Genomic DNA, 20995 nt, shown 5'->3' on the forward strand with positions numbered 1-20995 from the left:
TGTAAAAACGTTTCCAGATGCAAAACCAATGCCTCTTTTTTCCGTACCGGAAGGTGAGATTTTTTCGCCTCTACTACGAAAGAGTAAAATATAAATTCTGAATAAAATCGATTATGGATCCGATTTGAACACCTTACCAGTGCGACATTTCAAAGATAATAATGTATCAAAATTTCTCATTGAAAAAACGAGCTTGAAATATCAGTCGGGCGATATTCGATGGATCGTTACAGACTCAGTTAGATGATTTTCTGATCATGAAACCTTTGCTCGTCTGTCAGACATCACTGATAATAATGAAACTCAGACCCCCCCCCCCCTTCAATGAACAATGCGATTAACTGTCGTTTACTTGGTTACTCTATATCAAGACCCTTTTGCTTTCTATATTAAACTTACTGAACATGTACCTTTATAGGAGTAAATCGGTGATTTGCTTGATTATCAGGTCAAAGGTCAAGGGTCAAATAATCTTATGAAAAATTAAATGATTCAGTATACTTTTATATCCTGGGAACCCTTTGCTTAGACATAAAACTAATGGTACACTTTATAAGGCACCCATTAAGCAACTGCATGATGACCACTATAGACCCCATCACAGTAACTGCAGTACTGCTCTTTTGCAGGGCAAATTGACATAGAGCGTAGTGAAATATGTAATGTCAATTAATTGATTCATTTATGTCATTTAATTAACTACCTACTAAAGCTTTGGCAAAGTACCTGGTATATCAATTTGCCATGCAAGAGACTGGTTCCGCAGGTTTTGTGAAGGGGTAAATTGATTTAATGCAAAGGGGCTGTCAAAATATACACAATGGAAATATTAATGATAATTAAATTTGATGTCAATTTCACATATGACGGCTATAGATTTATAAAAATCGCAAATCCTATGGATTTCATCCATAACGGGCTACCACAATGGACTTTAACAATTCATATAAATTAATACACAAAATAACCTGCAAATTTATTATTTTTTCTAAGACAGATCAAGTACATGCATGTAAAATCAACATTGCAGGATCATTATATATATCTTTTCCTCTCCCAGTCAATAAATGGATACAATTGATACTCGCCCGGAGAGAATGTGTTAAAAGCATGTGAATTGTAATGCTGTGTTGACATACAAGTACTGCTAGGTATTTCAGGGATTTATATGTACAAAAATAAAAACAGATCAAATAGTGTATATCATAAATTTATTTTGTCAGTAATATGAATATAATCATATGAAATGTACAATACACATCTGAAACATATACATGTAATAAGTTGTAAAATAAATTTCCTAATATAAAATTCTTTGTGATATGAACAAAAAACCCAGAAACAGAGAAATTAATACACATGAAAAAGACCAATGTAGCATCACCTTGCAAAAATGCACATAACCCTAATGTGAAGTTTTATTTAATAAGTTTTCATACATAAACTAAACAGCAGTATCATACATGTTGTATAATAATTATACACTAACATCAATAGACATCAATATGTATATTCAGACGATACATAATTACCTAAAAAAAAATTGAGGGGTACAAAAAAAATCATGATTATCAGAGCACTGATCATCTGCTTAGCAAATGTTTCTACAACCGACTAAAATGTAGAGAAATGGCCAACCTGTATACATATATATTTATATAATGTTAAAATATCAGCCAACTCTTCTCCGAGATAGAAAAGTTTCTGAATAAAAAAGCATCACATGATCCACTGATATGACTGTCGATTAAATACATAACATTAAAATTAGTAACAAGGCAGTTTAAAAAAAAAGAATCACAACCCTGGCTGGTTTAATAAATTATAATGGCTGTATATGCACTTAATGGTGTGGAATCTTACAAAAACTATAAAAATAGCTCTTCTGACCCTTGTTGTGCACTTCTTGGGATCACAATCATTGAATAAATTCAAAACAAAAAAAATAAAACATGTGGCAAGAACATTCTTTCAAAGGACAAAATTCAATAACAGGAGAAAAACAAGATCAGCAGTAAAGGAATCCAACAGGATAAATTTCGTTTAGTTGAAATGTGCGTAGTCCTGAAAATGCCATTCTTCACAAGTTAAACTGACCAGCAGTTTTAATGCAACGATTTACAGGGAAAATGAAGTACTTAAAAAAAATCTCTTTATATTTGGTTATTTAGGATTTATGGTAAATAAAAACTTAACTAAAGAATATCCTGAAATTTACTCCACTTTGATGTTTTATAGTTATGGTACATGTACATATAATGATAATTAATAGACATTGGTACAGAGTTAGACATTGGAGGCCTTGGTTTTGGATTTGGAATACTTGGAGGATCCAAGGGAATCTCTGTGCTTGCCTTGTCCAAAGGGAAGACGGCCATCAAAGACAAACGGCAGGGAGGGACTACTCTTGGATCTTTTCAGATCTGAAAAAAATATCAAGAACATTTATTATATTCCCGATAAGAACAAGTAAGTATATGTATGGTTGCTGAATAGCATTCTGAGAAAAAAAATCTACATAATAAAAAATCTAAAAAAGAGTTGATGTAATCAAATCAATTGATATGGGGATCGATGAAACATATTGCAATATGTGTAATTGACCGCAAAAGTAATTAAACCAGCCTAATATATACCTTTAACATCAAGGTGACACCGGCGCTTGTGAGAGTCTCGGCTTTGGTGCTCATCCTTTTTTGTTGGGTTTTGTTGACTTGGGCTTGGACTACGAGCTCTATGGTGGAATGAGGGAGCTGAAAAAAAAACAAAATTATTCATATTATATAGCCCTGGTACTGGTAAGTAACACATTGCTTTCAATTTCATGATTTTGCTACTAAATGTATACCTTGATATATAGGTTAATTTATTTTAAAAAGACACAAATAGAACAACACACCACATTTTTTCTAGCTAAACAACAACACCAGTGTTTTGAGTACACCTTCAGTCATTTCAAGGAAAGAAAACCATGATTGCTTTGGAAATGCTTACTTCGTCGGAGTTGTCTGTTCTTGTCTTTGGATTCATCCTTCTCTTTGGCAGATGTTTCCTGTTTGATTTTGTTCTGTAGCTCTGTATATTTCCTGAACATCTGCAGGTACTGAGTCATACTCTGTCTCTGTTCCTGTATTTATCAATTAATAAATGGTGAAGACCTCATAAGCTGTTAGCTAGAACTTGTGTCCCAATCATTTGTATATGTATGTGATATATATACAATAAAGTATGTTCAAATTCAGAATAAATTAATAAGCATGATTTCAAAAGTGAGTAGGGGTGGATCAAATAAATGAAACCCAATCTCTTTATTACAGATACCACAAAAATCGGATGAGCATCGTCCTTACCTCAGTTGTTCTTTCTAGGTTGTTTTCCAGGTTCTTGACTTGAGACCTCAGTTTCTGTAACTCAGCATCCTTCACTCGGACCATGATCTGCCATAAAAATATTCCATCATATTATCTCCCATATTTTAATGCTTTTTCATCTAAATTAACAAAGATTTCTATGTTATCTATGGTTATAATTGATTTGTATTTTACCTGGGCATCATACAGTTCCTCTTCAATGGTGGCATTGCCGGGAACAGTGGCCATGGTTCTGTTCTGGATGAAGTCCTTCAGCTTATTGATCTCCTCATTAACAAGGTTGTTTAACTGCTCATTGCTACACAGAAAAAAAAGAGATTCTCTATTGCATTTCATTGTACACAATACATTATACATGTACACGTCATTGCTCCTCAAAATAGTGACATTTACTCTTTTGAAGTTATCGCGCGTCGTTAAAGGACATCCGAATCACCATTTTATCAGGGGAGGATGTGGATAGTGAGATTAAAGATATCAATTCATTTGTTAAATCTTTACCTTTTAATCAGCTGGTTGATATGACTTTCATACTCTCGCTTGGTGGAGTCCAACTTATCCTCCAGCAGTTTATAATCCTCCCGGCGACTGTCATAATGCATTGACACCTGGGATAGCTCCTCTTGAACCTTTGATAACTCATTTCTACAGACGAAAAGGGTTTGCAAATTATCATACCTAATCTTCATTCTATATATAAATGTCACAAAAATGATTCTTGATTTAGCACGCTCTATGCTTATTTGATTCAGAAAATTGTTGATATTCGCATAAAAAATAAATAGAAAAAAGAGGAATAGATAAAATCTATCTGCTTACTCATGCCGCTTTTTTATTTCATCTACGTAATCATCAGTAAACATGGTCTTCAGAGCCACTCGGTATTTCTCCTTTTCTTCCTCCAGATCCTCTTCGTAAGCTTTTCTCATTGCATCTAAGGCTGTGAATGTAACAACATTCAAATTGAATTCATAAATAAATAAACATGGGACATTAGTTAGTGCTGGTACATGGAGTATTTAGAGTTAAACAATAATTTCTACTTCAATAACTCTTACCAGCTTTGGTAGTTTTGACCTCCTCTGCCAAAGCTTCTTCTTTCTCCTTCTTCAGCAGTTGAAGTTCATAGTCATGAGAAGACTTGTCCAAGGCATTAGCAACACATCTATTTTCACTGCACTATAACAGAAAACAATCATATCTTGATATGAAGTATATCAATTTTGAATCATTAAGAGAAATCAATAAACATTTTTGGATCTTTTCCATGCTTGGAATAATTTACTTATGCTATATACACCTGTTTACGGTGTCACGGTGTGTTCCTGTTTTGCACACATTTGATAATTGGGTATAGAACAATAGGTGTGAATTGTGTTGTGATAGCAATTATAGTCTGCTTTCGGTCAAAGATTTTACCTGGATTTTTACCTATGTTTTATCAGCGCCTTTATGATGAAACAAGAAGAATGTAGACATTTTGTTGTGTTTTAGGTCTAATAACTAATAAATATCACCATTTTTTTTTTATTCGATAAAATAAAGATAATGATATTTTTAGTTTTAAATTTCCACTCACTGCCCATCTTTACAAAGATAAGATGTTGTGAAGATGTTGGGGTACTCCGTGTCTCTTTTTACAATTTGGTTGCAAAATATGTAAAACGCATGTTAATAATTGGTTGATTGATATCAACAGAAGGAATATTGTGAAAGGAGACAGATCTTTATAAAAAAAATATTTCAATCTTTGAAGTAGCGACTTTGACAGTAGTTCTTATGACATCACCGCTTTAGTATATATTGTGGGTCACTTTATGATTTTTCAGATTAGTACTAAGCTAAATACATGAAGCACAAACATTTCAGACAAAAATGATTATTCTGATATTGATTCGATAATTATAAGATCTTATGATGTCACCGCTTAAGTATATATTGCGGGTCACTTTCTGGTTTTTCAAATAGTGGCTAAATACATGAAGCAAAAATAATTCCAACAAAAATAATAATTTTAATATTGATTCGATATACTTTAATCTGCAGAAGGTTGAACATGCATGAACTAGGTCCACTTTTGATAGGTTTTGTGAAAATATATAACAGCTTTTGAAGCATATAAAATTGCCTATTTATCATATCATCATACAATTTGTTTATTTTCTTCGATTATTCACGCCAAAGCATAAATAAAAAATATTTTGCAGCGTTTTCACTAAACACATTTCCTCCATTTATGTTAGCAAAAGCAATTATTGAATATTAAGATATATTTTCTCTTCAAACTTTTAACATGTACTTCTTATAGACAGCAAGTTAAACAAATGCATTACATATCCAACATTTTTGCAATAATCTTTTTTGTTTAAATAAAATAATGAAATTATTTATGACCAATTTATGTTTGAAATTAATTTCAAGAGCATGAATGTTAATTGTTACGTAAATGTGCTTTTATGCATTTTATACTGTAACATAAAATAAATGTAAATATCAATTGCGAGTAGATGTTTTATTTATTTTATTGTCGATTGCCCTCACAGGAACTGTGATATAGACTATAGCAATTAAGCAATTATCTCACCTGGTCAAATTCCCGTTTCGCACACATTTTTTCGATACATAATTTTCAAATGTGTGCAAAACGGGAACAAACCCTGTTTACGTGCATTATTTCTAATTACAATTAAAATGACAACTTTCTAGTTATATACGGTAAACACACCTCATCAGAGTTTTCATCCAGTGGTTCCTCAATCTCCCTAATAGGTGGGGGTGAGGTAGGTATAGGAGACACAGGACAGATGTGGAGCTGATCTGGATGGAGTGTTCCAGATGACTGGAGGTGCTCTATCTGCTCCTCCAGTTTCTGAGCCAGAGTATCATTTGATCCGGTCACTGTGAGGGATTTCTGGAGTTGTTCTAGTGCAGCCTGTTAGAAAATAACAGAGACAAAAATTACCACTCATTCAAATAAACAATGAAGCTTTTCATAAATATACAATAGAGGAATATATAAATAAAAGGAAGAAAATCTTACCACAAAGTTTTCTTTCTGTGAGGTGAGTTGCCTGTTGAGGACCTTGACTTGGTCTGCTAGCTGCTCCTCAGACTGTTCCTCATTGGCCTTGATGGCACTAACTGCTGTAAGAATGTCCTGTCTGACCTGCTCAAGCTCATCCTCGTGATCAATCTTAATACAGTCCAGCTCATCCTGCATGGTCTGGATCTTCTCTTCATATTCCGTGGAGAGAGTTATCTTCTCCTGGTCGTGCTCTTCTGTGATTTTCTCCAGCCTGAGACAAATGGTGCTGATTTCTTGACGAAGAACATCCAAGTGGATATCATGGCGCTCTTGTACCACCGAGAGCTCATGCTCCAAACTGGCAGCAAAAGCATTCAGCTCTTGTTCAAACTGTTTGGCGTCTGGGCCTGACAAAAGACCAGCAGCCACATGCTGGAACTGTTTCATTTGCTTGTCAAGAATGCTTAATACTTCACATTCATCCTCAAACTTGGTCTCCAAGATTTCCTCAAACACAGACAGAGATTGCCTGATGTCGTTCTCCGTCTCCCTGCTGGTTTCACACAGTAGGTCCACCTTTTGACCAGCCTCTAATTTAATTTTCAAGTCCCTCATTTCTTTTTCATGGTTAAGCCGGGTCTTGTAGCTGGTGTATGTCACCTGGGTTTGATACATTGCCTCCCGCACCAAATTCTTGGCATAATCATTCAGATTTTCTGGATCAAATGCACAGAAATCAGGAATGATATCTACAAGCTCCAAAATTCTCTCCATCCTTGGTGAACTACCTACTACATGTGTCTTCAGCTCTGCAGCCATCGTCTGCTTGGAAGCAGCTTCTTTCTCCAGCATACTTCCCAAATGCATAGACAACTCATTCATGTCAGAATCATGGCTATTGCCAAGCATATCACTGATTGCCAAATGTCCTGTACTGTACAAGTTGTTGATATGGGTTATAGTTCCTCTCACAACAGAGCGAAGAATCATAATATCAGTCCATTCCCCTACCAGAGGTTCTGGGGGGACAAGATTCAGCTCACCACTTTCATTGTTCACACTTCCATCACAACTTTCTATTTGACTCTGTGCAATTTGACAATCCTCTTCTAATGCTAATATCACATGTTTGATTCTTTCTTGCTCAGTGCTGTCCACTTTTTCTAACTGCTCTCGCATACTTGATATGTGTTTATGGAACTTTCCTACCAATATGGAACTAAGTGAATCCCTGATGTGGCCAGATGAGAGGTTGATGTGACAGTTTATACATGAAAGAACTAAGGTTTGGTAGTCTGTTACAGACTTGTACAAACACTGGGACCTATCTTGAAGCTGCTCACAGAGGAATTTTCTCTCCCTCTGCAGAAGATCTTTCAGTTCTTCAGATTCCACATGGGTGTTGAATCTTGCTTTGAGCTTTTGTAGGGCATAGCTAACTTCTCCTTGGATGAGAGACCTACTGATGATGTGACCTGTAAGTTCATCCATTTCTCTCACAGACTTGCTCAGTTTTTCATGAACATTTGAATCAACTTGGGATCTGAGGAACACTTCGACTGCAAGGATCGACGGATTGTCAGTGATATTGAGGGAAGACAAGATAGCCGTATCATCTGTATGGTGATGATCGTCAGCCATAACACATGAAGCTAGTTGTCCCTCTAGCACTATTTTCTCCGCCAGCATTTCAGCATAAGAAGAGACAAGATCAGGATCTCGCTCCTGGTCGGAATTACTCAGCTCTCTAGTTGAATTATCAATACGTCTCTCCATTTCTAAAATTATACTATTGACTCCCTGGATTTCCTTCATCAGAACATCCCTGCTCAAGCAACCCATCTGATGTCTCTGGATCATGTATGCCATTTGGCCTAAAATGATGGCCTCCACTGAGAGTCTGTCTGCATACACATTCATCTTGTCCTCCAGCGACAACCTGCCTCGTCTTGATGTTTTCTCTCTTTCCCCCATCATAGCTGCTGCTCGTACCTCATGTCGAGACATTTTACTCATTATGTTGAAATCGCTTCTCTCAAACTTTTGCAGCTCTCCAATATACTGTGACAGGTGCATGAGTTTGGTATGAACTGTTCTCAATCCTTTAGCATCTAGGGACTCTCTAGCAGCAATGTTATTATTGATGTCTTGTAGCTTCTCTTTCAAGTGTTTCAGGCACTGTTTGAAAGCTAGAGTGCTGTCAGAGGAGGCATCAAAGATCTCTGTTCCAGAGTTGACCATCCTAACCTTATCTGTCAGTCTGAGTGTAAGACTGTCAATCTTCTCTTCATACTTCTGCAGCCTCTTCCTCAGATCGTCATCCACATCAGTGGAGTCGTTCACAGAGCTAGGAGACTGGTTCGTCAGATCTCCAGTGATGTCCTTTATCCTGTGGTTTGTGGTCTCCAGCTGTGTTTTCATTTCTCTCAGTTTGCTTAGAATGAGTTGGTTGTCTGCAGCAGATGACTGACTGGTTTCCTGAGCATCCACTTCATCCTCGGAGTCCTTCTCGTCAGAACTCGAAAAACCATCTGAATCTTCCTCCTCTGATGAACTCTCCTGCTCATCATTGGCTGAAAAAGATTCCACACTGTCTTGACTTTTGAGAACAATATCCACATAGTTTATTCTTTCTTCCAACTCGTTCAGCTGTTTTTCTATCTCGTCGGAGAGTTCTACAGGAGTTTTTGTGCCTTCACTTTTCCTTTTTGCTGATGCCTTTGCAGAGACTCCAGACTTGTTGGAGAGCTGATCGATCCTGGCATTGAGTGTATCAATCTGCTGCTGATACTGAGTCGTCATGATGTTCAGTTTGACCTCCATCTCTTTCTCCTTCATTTTAGTTTCCTCACACTGTGCATAGGCTTCTTCCAGATCATTGGTTAACTTATCCACTTTTGATAATTTCTGCGGTAAGTCTGTGTCTTTCACTCCTCCATTAGATGAGGATGACAATGATTCTTTTATGATGCCATGAACTCTCTTGCACCTTTTTTCAACATCAGAGACAAGCTTGATTATATCTTGCAATGAGAGTGACTCACTCTTCTTAGCTGCAGCATTTCCTTCAAGTCCCTTTTTAGATTTAAGAACAATCTCAACAACTTCTTTCATTTCTGAATCCACTGTCATTATATATCCAATCAGTTTTTGGGTAGTTTCATCATGGATAGCTCCTTTCTGTAATTTGGACTCTATAGTACTCTTTTCTTTCTCCAGTGAGGACATGGTTTGCTTGTCTGAATTGATTGCAGCACTCAGTTCTGAATTTTCCCTCTTAAGATCATCCAGACTTTTCTTGAAGGCTTTGTTCTCCTTTTCTAACCTATCTTTCTCCATGGTTGCTTTCCTCTGCAATTTCTCCAGCTCCTGCAATTTCTTCTCCACTATTTCCTTGTCTCTCTGACTCTGCTCCAACTTTGATTGAAACTCTTCATTGTCGACGACCTCAGCTTGGAAGTCGTCGCTCAGTTCTCCATACCTTTTATCATTTTCAATCAGTTTTTCCTCTAACTGAGCTATGATTTCATCCTTTTCTGCGATGAGGTGTGCAATGTTTTCTGGGATCCCTGACTGCCTCTGGGCCTCCAAGAACTGTTTCTTCATTGCCTCCATATGTTGCTCCATATCATCACGCTCCCTAGAAAACTCCTGATCCATTTCACTTATCTGCTGCTCATATTCACCTTTGAGTTTCTTCATATTCTGGTCCTTTTCTTTCAGTTCATTCCTTAGTTCAGCCAGTTTTCTAATCCCTTCATCCATTTTTCCTTTCAACTGCTTGTATTCCATCTCCGATGCTTTCAGTTTTAAAATCTCCCTCTCGTATTCCCGAATCTTCTGAAGATTGGCTTTCAAATCCGTCTCCAGACGTTTAATCTCATTCTCTTTGATTTTCATCATTTCCTGTTGACTCTCAACTTTGGCACTCGATTCTTTAAGCTGCAGTTCAAGATTGCGAATCTTCTTGTTCCACTCGGCGGACATTTTCATGAATTTGTCCTTTTCCTGCTTGAGATCTCGCAAGGCCTCTGACAAAGCTTTTTCTGTTCCCGTAAGTTTTGAGACAGACATGTTAAGCTTGGTTCTGAGGTTTTCTATTTCGGCTTTCTGTTTCTGTACTGTATCTCTGGCCTCTTTCACCTGTCTCCTCATTGTTGTCACCTAAAAAATCACAAAAGGTTTTTCTAAGAACATGACATTAAATACAAGCTACACCATTCAAAACTTTCTCTTACCAAATACTTTTCCATCCACCTTTTCATGTAAATCACATATAATAATTAATTGATTAACCAGTGCATTCTTATAATATTTGCATACATGCTTTTATAGTAAAATCAAAAGCTAAATACTGCAAAAAGGGAAAAGTGCTAAAGCAGTGCTATTGCAAATACAAAACAGATTTTCTAGCAAACTAAAGATCGATGAAATGTAGAGTGGTAAAGTGGTTTAATCAAATTTCTTCCTGCAAAGGAGATTTCAGTTTAGACATAGACAGGAGAATATTTCATTCAAATATATTTCATGCCAAAACTGAAAGCTTATAAAATTTCAGAGAGTCAAATAAAAATTAAGCAATATTGAAGGTCATCTCCAGTACTCACATTGTATGAGAATTTTTTCTAAATATATTAAAAAAACATCTTTAATTTATTGACTTTGTTTGAGATTTTAGAGAGTCATGAAATTGAGAAGAAATGTGAACCAAATCTAGCGCAAAACAAATTTTCAAAATAAAACAAAATTCAGTGAAGAGCACCCACAAACTCAATTTTCTGCACAAACAAAATATTAAAAGGTAAATTTATGTGAGCTTCAGATGTAGGACAGTCTTGGATACCCACCTCGGCATTTTCGGTATTGCTACCCTCTCCCTGTTGGTCCGCTATGTTATGTTTTAGCGGATTCTGCGTCTCTTGCTGAGGCTGTAAATAAGTCAGACCAAAGCTTTAGTAGAAGCAAAAATCTAACAAGCTGTCAACCTGCACAATTCCTTTCAATATGTTTTTGTTTTACAATTGTTAACCACTCAAACTGTTGGTTGCTGCCAATGCTTACATCTTAAACTCTGAAAAAATTTCTTGTTCTTATTTTTCAAAATTGATTTTTTTTTTATGCAGGCAAATTACTGTGTTGAAGTAAGTGTTGAAGAAAAACTGTTTATATTGTTCTTATTAATCTCAGATTGCCCAATAAATATTTTTTTTTTCAGAAGATAAATCTGATAAATCTGGTATCATGTGGTTTATTTTTCCTTATTTTTCGTAATTTTGTTTTCTTATTAAAGTGAAGAATTTTGCCAAAGAATTGTGCAGATCTAACCTGGCAGATGAAAAGCCATTGGTGATAACAGACAGCAGTATCAATATATTCAGAAAAATGTATGCAACAGCATTGAACAATGATTTTAATACTGTTTGTTTTATCAAAATATGCATGCCCTAAAATCCTCCGAAGCAAAACATGCAGAGATAAAAAATTACACGGCATGCAAGATACTTTTCTGAATATATTGACCATGGAGTTATCAAAACAGTCAGATCAAGCAATGGGATCTAATATATCAACTGCTTTCCAAGCAAACTATGCCATTTTAAAAACCCCACAATAGGAAAAATAAAACTTTTCAAATACCAATCCCATATGAATATGCTAGAAAAAGATCAAATCCACTTCAAGACAAATTAATTTGTAAAACAGTTAGAAGGAAAAAAACAGGGTTTAATATTGCAATATTGCCATCTCTTTAATAACAATTAAAAAAAGACTGCAAACCAAGGATACTGAACTACAGAGTACAAAGAGGTAGAATGTAGAACTGAATGGTACCCTTACAAAAACTGGTGTCTAGCCTTGGGGTAGTAAACATCATGCTATAGAGTAATCTACAAGCTGGCTGTGTGAAGTCTTACCTGGGATATATCCTTTTCTCTCCCAACCGTCTGCAGACGAGATTTCAGGTCTTGATTGGATTCCTGCATTTTGACAAGTTCTTTGTGCTTTTCATCAAGCCGATCTTTCAAGGTATCAACCTGTGAAAAATTGATTTCCAATAAAAATTAAGATTCACAAGCCCTGTTGCAAATGTTTCTCGGTTGCATTGAGTGACAATAAATGAAATGACAAGGTAAACACTGCTCCATGCTTTCTGATGGTAATATTCTTTCCCACTGCCAGATTTCTGCAGCATTTAATTAAATCCATGAAATAGAGACAATGGACGGCTTATGAGAAATAACCAATATTTCCCGCAATAAAATGGCCCCAGAAGATTTCCAACACTCTTTAATTTGCTTCTTATCCATAATAAAAGATCATACCTCTGTTTCCAGGAGTTCAACCAGGGCTCCAACCGGGGCCTCCTCCCGACTACCTGACTTGTTGTCATGGAGACTATTCACACTCTGAATTTAAAAAAAATGAAAAATTATTATAAAAAGTATCAAAATCAATTTTAAGAGCAAGATGTGTGACGTAAATTTGATCATATCAGCTGCATCACTCCAGGTCATAAACCTGTTTTATTTTAATTTAAAAATTTTTTAAAATAGGGTCAGTCATTTTTACCTGATTGCTGCATCTGCAGGAGTTGCCAAATATATTTAACAGAGATTATATGGATGCAATTTGGGTTTTTATACTATCCTAAGGGATGACTTAATAACTTAGCCGGATACTTGATTATTTGATATCAAAATCTAAACTCATTCATTGAAGAAGACTGTGTACCGGTATTTGTAAATGCCTTTAACTGTCAGTGTTATCATCTTATCATAGATGTAACAGAGGGTGGTCTCCCTTATCACTCTGATGTGTCAATTACAGAACCCTTTGGTACTTGATTCTTCATTATCTTACATAAATAAACTAGAAATTTCAATACTGTCCCAAAGTAAATTAAAAACACTGTTGAATGTTGATATTAGCTTAAAGAAATTTTATAAACCAAGCCTAATAAATTTCAGTTTTGTGAACTGTACAAGTTAGAGAGAGAATATAACTTCACTAAACAAAAAAATTGTCGAATAGGGCATTAACTAAATATCTTTTAAACTTGATGTTGGATAAATACTAATTACTTTCCTCCTTTAATTACTGAATATGTTTAATATATGGCACAACCGTGCTCCATAGAAGTTAAAGTCAGAATACAAAATTATAGTACATGTTCTAGTCACTGAGTAGCCGAAAAAGAAAAATGTAAAAATATTCTACATGTATTCAAGGATTTTGACTAATTTGGCTTTGTTAATTGTAATTGTAACTGTTTGAGAGTTATATCATATGCAATAATGGATAGCCTAACTTACAGGGTTTAACCCATCCACTCTATCGGAGGAATGCTCGAGATGCTCTTCATCCGTGTCTTGTGGGGAATGTAACCGTGGAGATCGGACACGAGACTTGTCCTTGACCCTTGCACTGGGGGACTTGGCTCTTCTCTGTTTTTCCGCCTCCTCTTTCCTACTTTCACTACTGAGTCCTAGTGACCTACTTTCTGAGGTAGAGGCTTCTGATTCAGCGGTGATGTGGTCGCTTCCCTCCACGAACCGTCTCAGTGGCAGACTACTTGCACTTAACGAAAGAGAGTCCGATTCTGGGGAAGAGGCCTCCGTGATTATAATTGGGTTTATTTTCACATCCTCTTTCTCTACTGAACTTTCTCGACTGGAGGATAAAGAACCTCCAGTCAATGATGGAGGTAGAGTAATACTTTCCAAGTTCAGATTGGGAAGCACTTCTTTCACAGATAGCATTTTGCCCACATTGCCCGGGCTCACATCCGAATAGTGGCGACGTATGTTTTTCAAGGTCTGATCCTTTTTTAATAGTTGTGGACTTTCTGTGCTGCTGCGACTGTCAGGAGATAAACTCAAACGTCCACTGTTAGACAAGTTTATATCTAGATCCTCCCCTGAGCTTTGTTCACTATCTCCTGAATTGTTTTTGGATCCGCCAGACTGCTGTAAATCCATAACAAGTCGTATTGCCTTCATCCAATTATTGCGGATGCCAGAGGTCATAGCAGAGAGAACATACTCTCCATTGCTTGTCTGAAATTAAAAAAATTTAAAACTTTGATAATGAAAAAAGAAGTTAATGCAAAAATTCATGAATTTGAAAAGGAAATGCATTCTTTAAAATCTATAAAATTTTAACTATAGATCAACAAAATCTTTCAATTCAGAAATTGAAAAGCTTGCACAGAAAGATTACATTTATATGCTTGGATTTCATAAGCATTTACAAATATCTTGACTATGGTTTATAATTTGTCTCAGTTGGATACAGTTAGACAGTACCACTGGCTAGTATATGTACACTTTTTTCCACTACTCGCTGTTGTCCAAGATTAACAATACAAAAAAAACCCTGAGATATTCTCTAAATTATTGGCACCACATTACCCCCTATTGATACGGATACGTATGGTTGATCCTATATATCCTAGTCACCAATGTTTATAACAATGAAACTGGCATTCAATGAGTATAGACAAAATAGTCTATAAAAGTTGGATAAGTTATAATCCAGCTGCCAAAGAAAAATGTTCACTGGTCATGAAAAGATTTATAAAACGACAGTTCTGCTTCCAAATGCAAAAGCTGGACATCCCTTCTACAATTGCAGAACATGTACGGTAATTGTTTGTGTACAATGATAGCTCGAGACAGTACATTATCTTTTTCAGAGTGCAGGACGATTTATGTGTCGCACATTTCTTTTGAATTTAAAAGTGCATACATATAATAAATGTTATTTTGCATATTTTTTCTTGATTATATATGTATTTCAAATATCATGATGAGAAACCTGCAAGAAGCATTTAATGTACACAGCAATACATACATTTACATATATCCCACACTTATCACGATCAATATCAGAATTTTCTGATAAATACAGGTAACAGCCTTTACACCTTTCAGCAGCCGACGTGAACATTTCTCTATGGGTTAGTATAAATCATGGTAAATAATAAAAAAAAAAAATTGTAGTAATGAGATAGAGAGAGATATTGATGACCATTAGAACAACATGGCAAGCATTGGATCATGTTAAACGTTACTTACTGATGGACCAATACCCTGAACACAAAGTTACGAGTTTTTCAGTCACAGCATTATTTTCACACACATGTATACACATACACTCGCCCATTGACAGAAAAAAATACACAGTTGGGGTTTTTTTTTGCGAAAAGAAAAGAAAAGTCCACAATCCAAGGCAAATTTTTAACTGAACAAATCGTTGAATATCGTAAGGCATTGATGCTCGATGTTAGGGTGTGTTAGATAAAATTCAATATCCTCTCTGTACCACATGTGAGTTAATTGTCAGTGGTATGTAACTTTGGATCAATGTTTTGATGGGGACAAGTTAGAAAGAAACAAAAGAAAACATGCATGCTTTCATAAAGTGTTTAAAAAAAAGAATTCAAAACAAAACTGCAAAATGGATAAAACAGAAAAAATAATCCAGTTGTTAAGATATATGCCTTACACAAATGTTTGCTCTTTGTAATGTAACAATAAACAAAGCATGCCTTGGATTGATATGGACTACTTAACATAAAAAATTCTCCACTGTTAATGAATTTTTATGAAAAAATTATCAATCATATATAGATCATTAGTATCCATTTAATTAATTCCATTTTTGGCAACAGAAGAGAATGCAAAACTAAAAATATTATTCGAAGCAAAACGTTTCCTTTACAACAATCTATGGCCACCAACCGATTTGTTATTTCTTCTTTACACAGTATTAATGGCATTTGTTGTTTACACAGACTTTTAAACTTTTATCACACATTAAACTAACCAAAATAATCAATGGTTTCAATATAAAGCCTCAAATTGAGATTGATTCTTGTCTCAAATTCCTAGACATTCCTTGATAAAATCAATCAGTAAATCTCAACAAAAGGCTAAAGATGCTCATGCTTTTCAAAAATGAACATCATACAGAAGCATGTAAGTTTCCTGCTAAACCAACCTTGATCCTGAATCCATAGTTTCTGCCAACATTGACCTCTGTGATGTCATAACAACCGGACAAATCTATTCGGCCGTCCAGTGTGTTCGTTTCCTCAGCCTTGGCATCCTTATAGTATCGTAAGGAATTCCCAGTCAACACAAACCAGTGTTTCTTCCAATCCTACATTCAACAAAATATATCTCAATATTAATAAAAAACAAGGATTTCCTTCTGTGAATTCTCATTACTGCATAACTAGTGTGTATTATTTCATACCATGTTACAACCACTTCCCTGATGCATTTGAAAATTTAACCTCCATATTGTAATACTTTCAATGAAACTTAGCCCTTTAATTTGTGATTTATTCATAAATCTTATCTGTGTTGTTACATCTTAACAGTGAATTATTCAGGAAGAGGAAAATCATTACAAACCTTCTCCGATGAGCCTTGCTTGATTAGCCAGCCTTTCTTCATGTACATCAAATCCTGTAAAGGGGGGTCAGTATTGAAATTAGAATAGACATGGAAGAGGAGAAGGCATGATACAGAGATTTTAACACCTACATACCAAGTAAGCTTTTTATGGCAATCTAATCAGCCAAAAGATGACCCAGCCAGGTAGCGTTGGCATTTCTGTTATAAGCATTGGAGCAGCTCTATCCCTACCTTGATACCATGATCGCTATATAATGAGCACTTGCTTTTTACACCTCACTCTAGACCTTACGCAGTCTTGAAACAGGGAATCAGAGCAAATCCTCATGTTACACTAGAGCCCAGTCTTACAGGAAACATTTTAACATGGCCAAGTTTGTTTTGTCCCGTTTCAGTCTCATTTATCAATGTCTGAATACAGATAACACTCGGGGAGCCAAGCTAGCTTGATTATAAGTCGCCCTATGCATGATAATTAAAACACTTGCAAAAGTAAAAACATAAACTTGTCGCAGGAATATATATTCCTTAAGAATACTTGCATATTAAAACATGCAAATGAAGTAGATTTACAGCGTGGTCACTTTACAACCGTCTTACCTCGTATCGCGAGGACTGGCTCGGGGTTCCACTAATTACAGGTGAAGAATTTGTTCTACTGGCAGCCTGCAGCTCCGAGGATTTGGCCATCTACAAAACGAGGAGAACATGGTATAGTCTCTGTGGAAGACAACCCTAACACTGGGAATAATACATTTCCTTTTACACAATCACTGACAGTTGCTATCCTTAGAAAGGTGCCAAAAGTCATCAAGCTTCTCTTGTTACAGTTTACGCTTGTACCTGATACGACAGAGGAAAAGGTCCAAGGAAAACCTGATGCAAGGTAAACAAAGTGTGGGCCCATGTTGCAAGTTCTTACGCACTATCACACAGAGACACACAAAATATTTTCTATCCCCATTTGCGGAGACAAGCCTTTGCAAGGTAGTATACCTGCAATCACCTTGGTGTATGTTTCTTTGCCAGAGGGAGCAGGTATGGTCATTGTTTACTTTTAATTAGAGGGAACATCAATCAGGTGTAAGATCCTGCATTGTGTGTGGGGTTTTATGCGTCTATAATGTGGAGTGGAGGACATAAAAGATGGTCCTTAGGTCTGCATTGTCACTTATGAACCAAGGACACTAAACTGTTACCATGTTTACAGGGGGGCTCAATCTATCAATTGAGGATTTGAGATTGGATCTATAAATGTAAACACTGAATGCAATAAAGGGCCCCCAAGTACCCAAAGTGTGTTTAGATCTGGATTAATCATTCACAAAAACCAGTTGTTGTCACCTGCTTCGAACTTTTTGAGCAAAGTTTTTAAGGAATTTAAAACTTAAAGAAAAAATTTAAATAATGCTAAACCTATACCAGATAACAAAGCAGCAACCATATTTGGCAACATTTATCTTTGCATCAATTTATCCCAAACAAAATGACTAGCAATCAACCTTCTATCTGCTCTGTCAAGTCTGGATTCTGACACTTATGGGAACAGATCTTGCTTTAATGACTGCAAAACTATACCTAATAAAAACATACGCGGCTTTAAAACCTTTAAAACGGAATAATCTGAAGAAGTCTGTTGTGGACTTCATTACAGAGGGTTACCTGTAAAAACGCAGAGACACACTATCTACTAAAATGAATGGTTTACAAGCCGCTTGAGATTTATGTACTGTTCCGTAATCCAAGAACCCCATGATATAGGCAAGAGCCTTCTTAAATTTAACCAATATAACTATCTTAGTCTTGCATTCAATTTCGAACGTACAGTTTAAAAATTCCAATTCTATAAAAGTCAATATCATGTTTCAATGGAAATTTTTACATGCAACCCTTCCTTTTTTCCAACTTTGACAATATTGTTTGAACAATCTGAACATAGGGGATGTGGACTTTGTATCAAAGAAAAACTGTAAAAGGGGACAAAAAATAATTATAAACAAATTATTATTAAGTAGAAAGCCAGGCCTTTCCACTGGCCCTAAAATTCGAAGAAATCCCTCAGTTATATTTCTTCACAAAAGTCCATACCTAAATGTGATTAATTAATTCACCTTATTTAATAGTACTATAACTTCAACTTTTTTAATAGAACTATAGCTGCAATTCCTTATCAACCATATATATACACAGCACATTAAGCTGCAGAGAATGTTTCAATCCTCAGTGTATAACACATGTCCTACCTGCAGAATCCTACGATTTTTCCACAGGTACAGGTCTATATATAATTCCAGGTGATTAACAAGATACATGTAATCAAAGGAAGACACCATGCCTGCAGGTCAAACAGTCTCAAACGGCCTCCCCTTTCTCCAGTGTCGCTCTGACATTCATATAAAAAATCTCTGGACACATTTATCTATCTTATAAGAGTAACGGAAGCCCAGGTGAACTCTATAATTTAAAAACTTGTCAATCGCCTTTCCAGTGTGTATCAGACGATCTCCGTTCAAACTTGCAACACAAAAATCATCAATGTTGTCAGTGTAAAATCAGGGAGATTATCTTTTGATGTTGTTAATTCATAATAAAAATGTTGACAGCCAGGTATTGTCTGTTTGAAAAACATACACAAGCTCTAATCCAGTAGCCAATTATTTCCAAGCCATTACCGTATTACCAAGTAAAGTTGTATGTACAAGATATTTTCAATTATTTTCTCATTGGATAACAAGACTAGCCTTTTGATAAAATGTTTACATCTTTGTTGACTTTAGACAGGTACACATACTTGAAAAGCAGTGATAATTTCATGAACTGAAAGCTTAAGAGTGGTGTAAACCCATTATACACTTGAAAATCTAATTATTTGTAGAACCTACTGGACATTTACGATCAGACTAGTTCAAAAATCATCTACAATACCCAACTATCCAATTTATCAAACTCAATCATCCTTCACAAATTTTTGGACTACGCAGAGCTATAATTATACTTCACTTCCTTTTAATAAAAAAAAAAATATATCCACAAATATGCCAGTTTCAGAGGCGGACAAATTATTCCTTTGTTGCCGTAAATTCCTTGTTGCAACACGAGCGAAAGAATTCCTGTATCAAATTATGATTACTTCCATTATTGGACACGTATCCCTTTGCACCAAGTTTTTGAAATATCTTAATGACTTATTCCTTGAGCAGAAGTTTCTCATTTCCTGCCGATCACGATTTGTCATGCTCAATCATTCCTCTACTCCATGACATGGACATCTATTTTGGAAAGATTCCATCCCGAAAATGCATTAAAAACTTGATCAAGTTTTAACTTTGAACCAGTTCGCCTGCAGTCTCCGATTAGTTCGTCTTTTCATGTGGTTCAAAGAATTGATTATTCAGGTTCTCAAATAGGAGGTATATCCGTATTCGGCAAATCAAACACGTTAAAAGATTTTATGTTGGTTTTACAATGGTCACTCTTTGACCCCTGCCTATGGGGGGGAGTATCAAATGAATTATACAAACACAAACGAATGAACACTAGTGAGATTAACTGCTTCATTAGCTTAAAGAAATACGCATGATCATATTTCACCTGTAAATTGCAATTAAGTCGTCCATGTCATGCCCGAAAATAAGACAAAGTCTTCACTATCGGAACCAATGTCAATGGAGTTAAAGATCTGTGTTTTGCTTTTTACTTGCTTTATAATTAAATATGAAATTTAAATAAGACAGTCAAACATTTCCCAGGAATCAGCAATATAATGCTTACAATATTTCAAGTTGACTTTTAAATTTTATAGCTGTTCCCAAATTTTCTTAAATTTTCTGCTTCATGTACAGAAAAATCACTGAGGATTTGTTTACCAGCTTTATTTTTTTCTCCCGATTTGAAATGTTCATTTGCGCAAAAACAAAAATCACCATTAAGTCAGAACCTTATGTATACATGTAATCCATTCTTTTTCATGCCCAATTTAACAGAAAAATTACAAAGGGGAAGAAATTGCTGGAAAAGTTTGCCTCCGTGTGTCCTTCAATGTGTGAAATGATATGGAACTCCATAGAGGGATAACAGATATTTTATGATTTACCTGTAAAGTGGGGCAAGGAAAATTGAATGAGGTTTATTTGCCAGGAGCCTTGCTTAGCTTGTCACTGTAATAAATTCAGCTC

The 20995-nt window shown here is 35.7% G+C and overlaps 1 protein-coding gene across 8 annotated transcripts in view; it reads right to left on the minus strand.

The window, feature by feature from the left end:
• Nucleotides 1-1194: 1194 nt before the first annotated feature.
• The window catches only part of LOC128164912 (protein outspread-like), a 32407-nt gene continuing 12606 nt past the window's right edge, over nucleotides 1195-20995 (minus strand). For 3 of the 8 annotated variants that reach the window (XM_052829006.1, XM_052829004.1, XM_052829000.1), the window contains 19 exons: nucleotides 17421-17510; nucleotides 16818-16871; nucleotides 16399-16560; nucleotides 15474-15488; nucleotides 13710-14453; nucleotides 12720-12803; nucleotides 12312-12431; nucleotides 11244-11324; nucleotides 11004-11021; nucleotides 6412-10560; nucleotides 6097-6303; nucleotides 4430-4550; nucleotides 4191-4311; nucleotides 3873-4016; nucleotides 3546-3669; nucleotides 3351-3437; nucleotides 2995-3127; nucleotides 2637-2753; nucleotides 1195-2423 (listed from right to left, as the gene is read on the minus strand). In XM_052829006.1, the coding sequence (XP_052684966.1) occupies nucleotides 2287-2423; nucleotides 2637-2753; nucleotides 2995-3127; nucleotides 3351-3437; nucleotides 3546-3669; nucleotides 3873-4016; nucleotides 4191-4311; nucleotides 4430-4550; nucleotides 6097-6303; nucleotides 6412-10560; nucleotides 11004-11021; nucleotides 11244-11324; nucleotides 12312-12431; nucleotides 12720-12803; nucleotides 13710-14453; nucleotides 15474-15488; nucleotides 16399-16560; nucleotides 16818-16871; nucleotides 17421-17510 (6708 nt within the window). In that variant the 3' untranslated portion in view covers nucleotides 1195-2286. Of the gene's footprint in view, nucleotides 2424-2636; nucleotides 2754-2994; nucleotides 3128-3350; nucleotides 3438-3545; nucleotides 3670-3872; nucleotides 4017-4190; nucleotides 4312-4429; nucleotides 4551-6096; nucleotides 6304-6411; nucleotides 10561-11003; nucleotides 11022-11243; nucleotides 11325-12311; nucleotides 12432-12719; nucleotides 12804-13709; nucleotides 14454-15473; nucleotides 15489-16398; nucleotides 16561-16817; nucleotides 16872-17420; nucleotides 17511-19063; nucleotides 20738-20995 lie in introns of those variants that run through there. The other 5 variants (XM_052829007.1, XM_052829001.1, XM_052829002.1 and 2 more) reach the window with 5 other exon arrangements.

The sequence above is a fragment of the Crassostrea angulata genome, chromosome 10 (assembly GCF_025612915.1).
Source record: "Crassostrea angulata isolate pt1a10 chromosome 10, ASM2561291v2, whole genome shotgun sequence".
Lineage (NCBI taxonomy): Eukaryota > Metazoa > Mollusca > Bivalvia > Ostreida > Ostreidae > Magallana > Magallana angulata.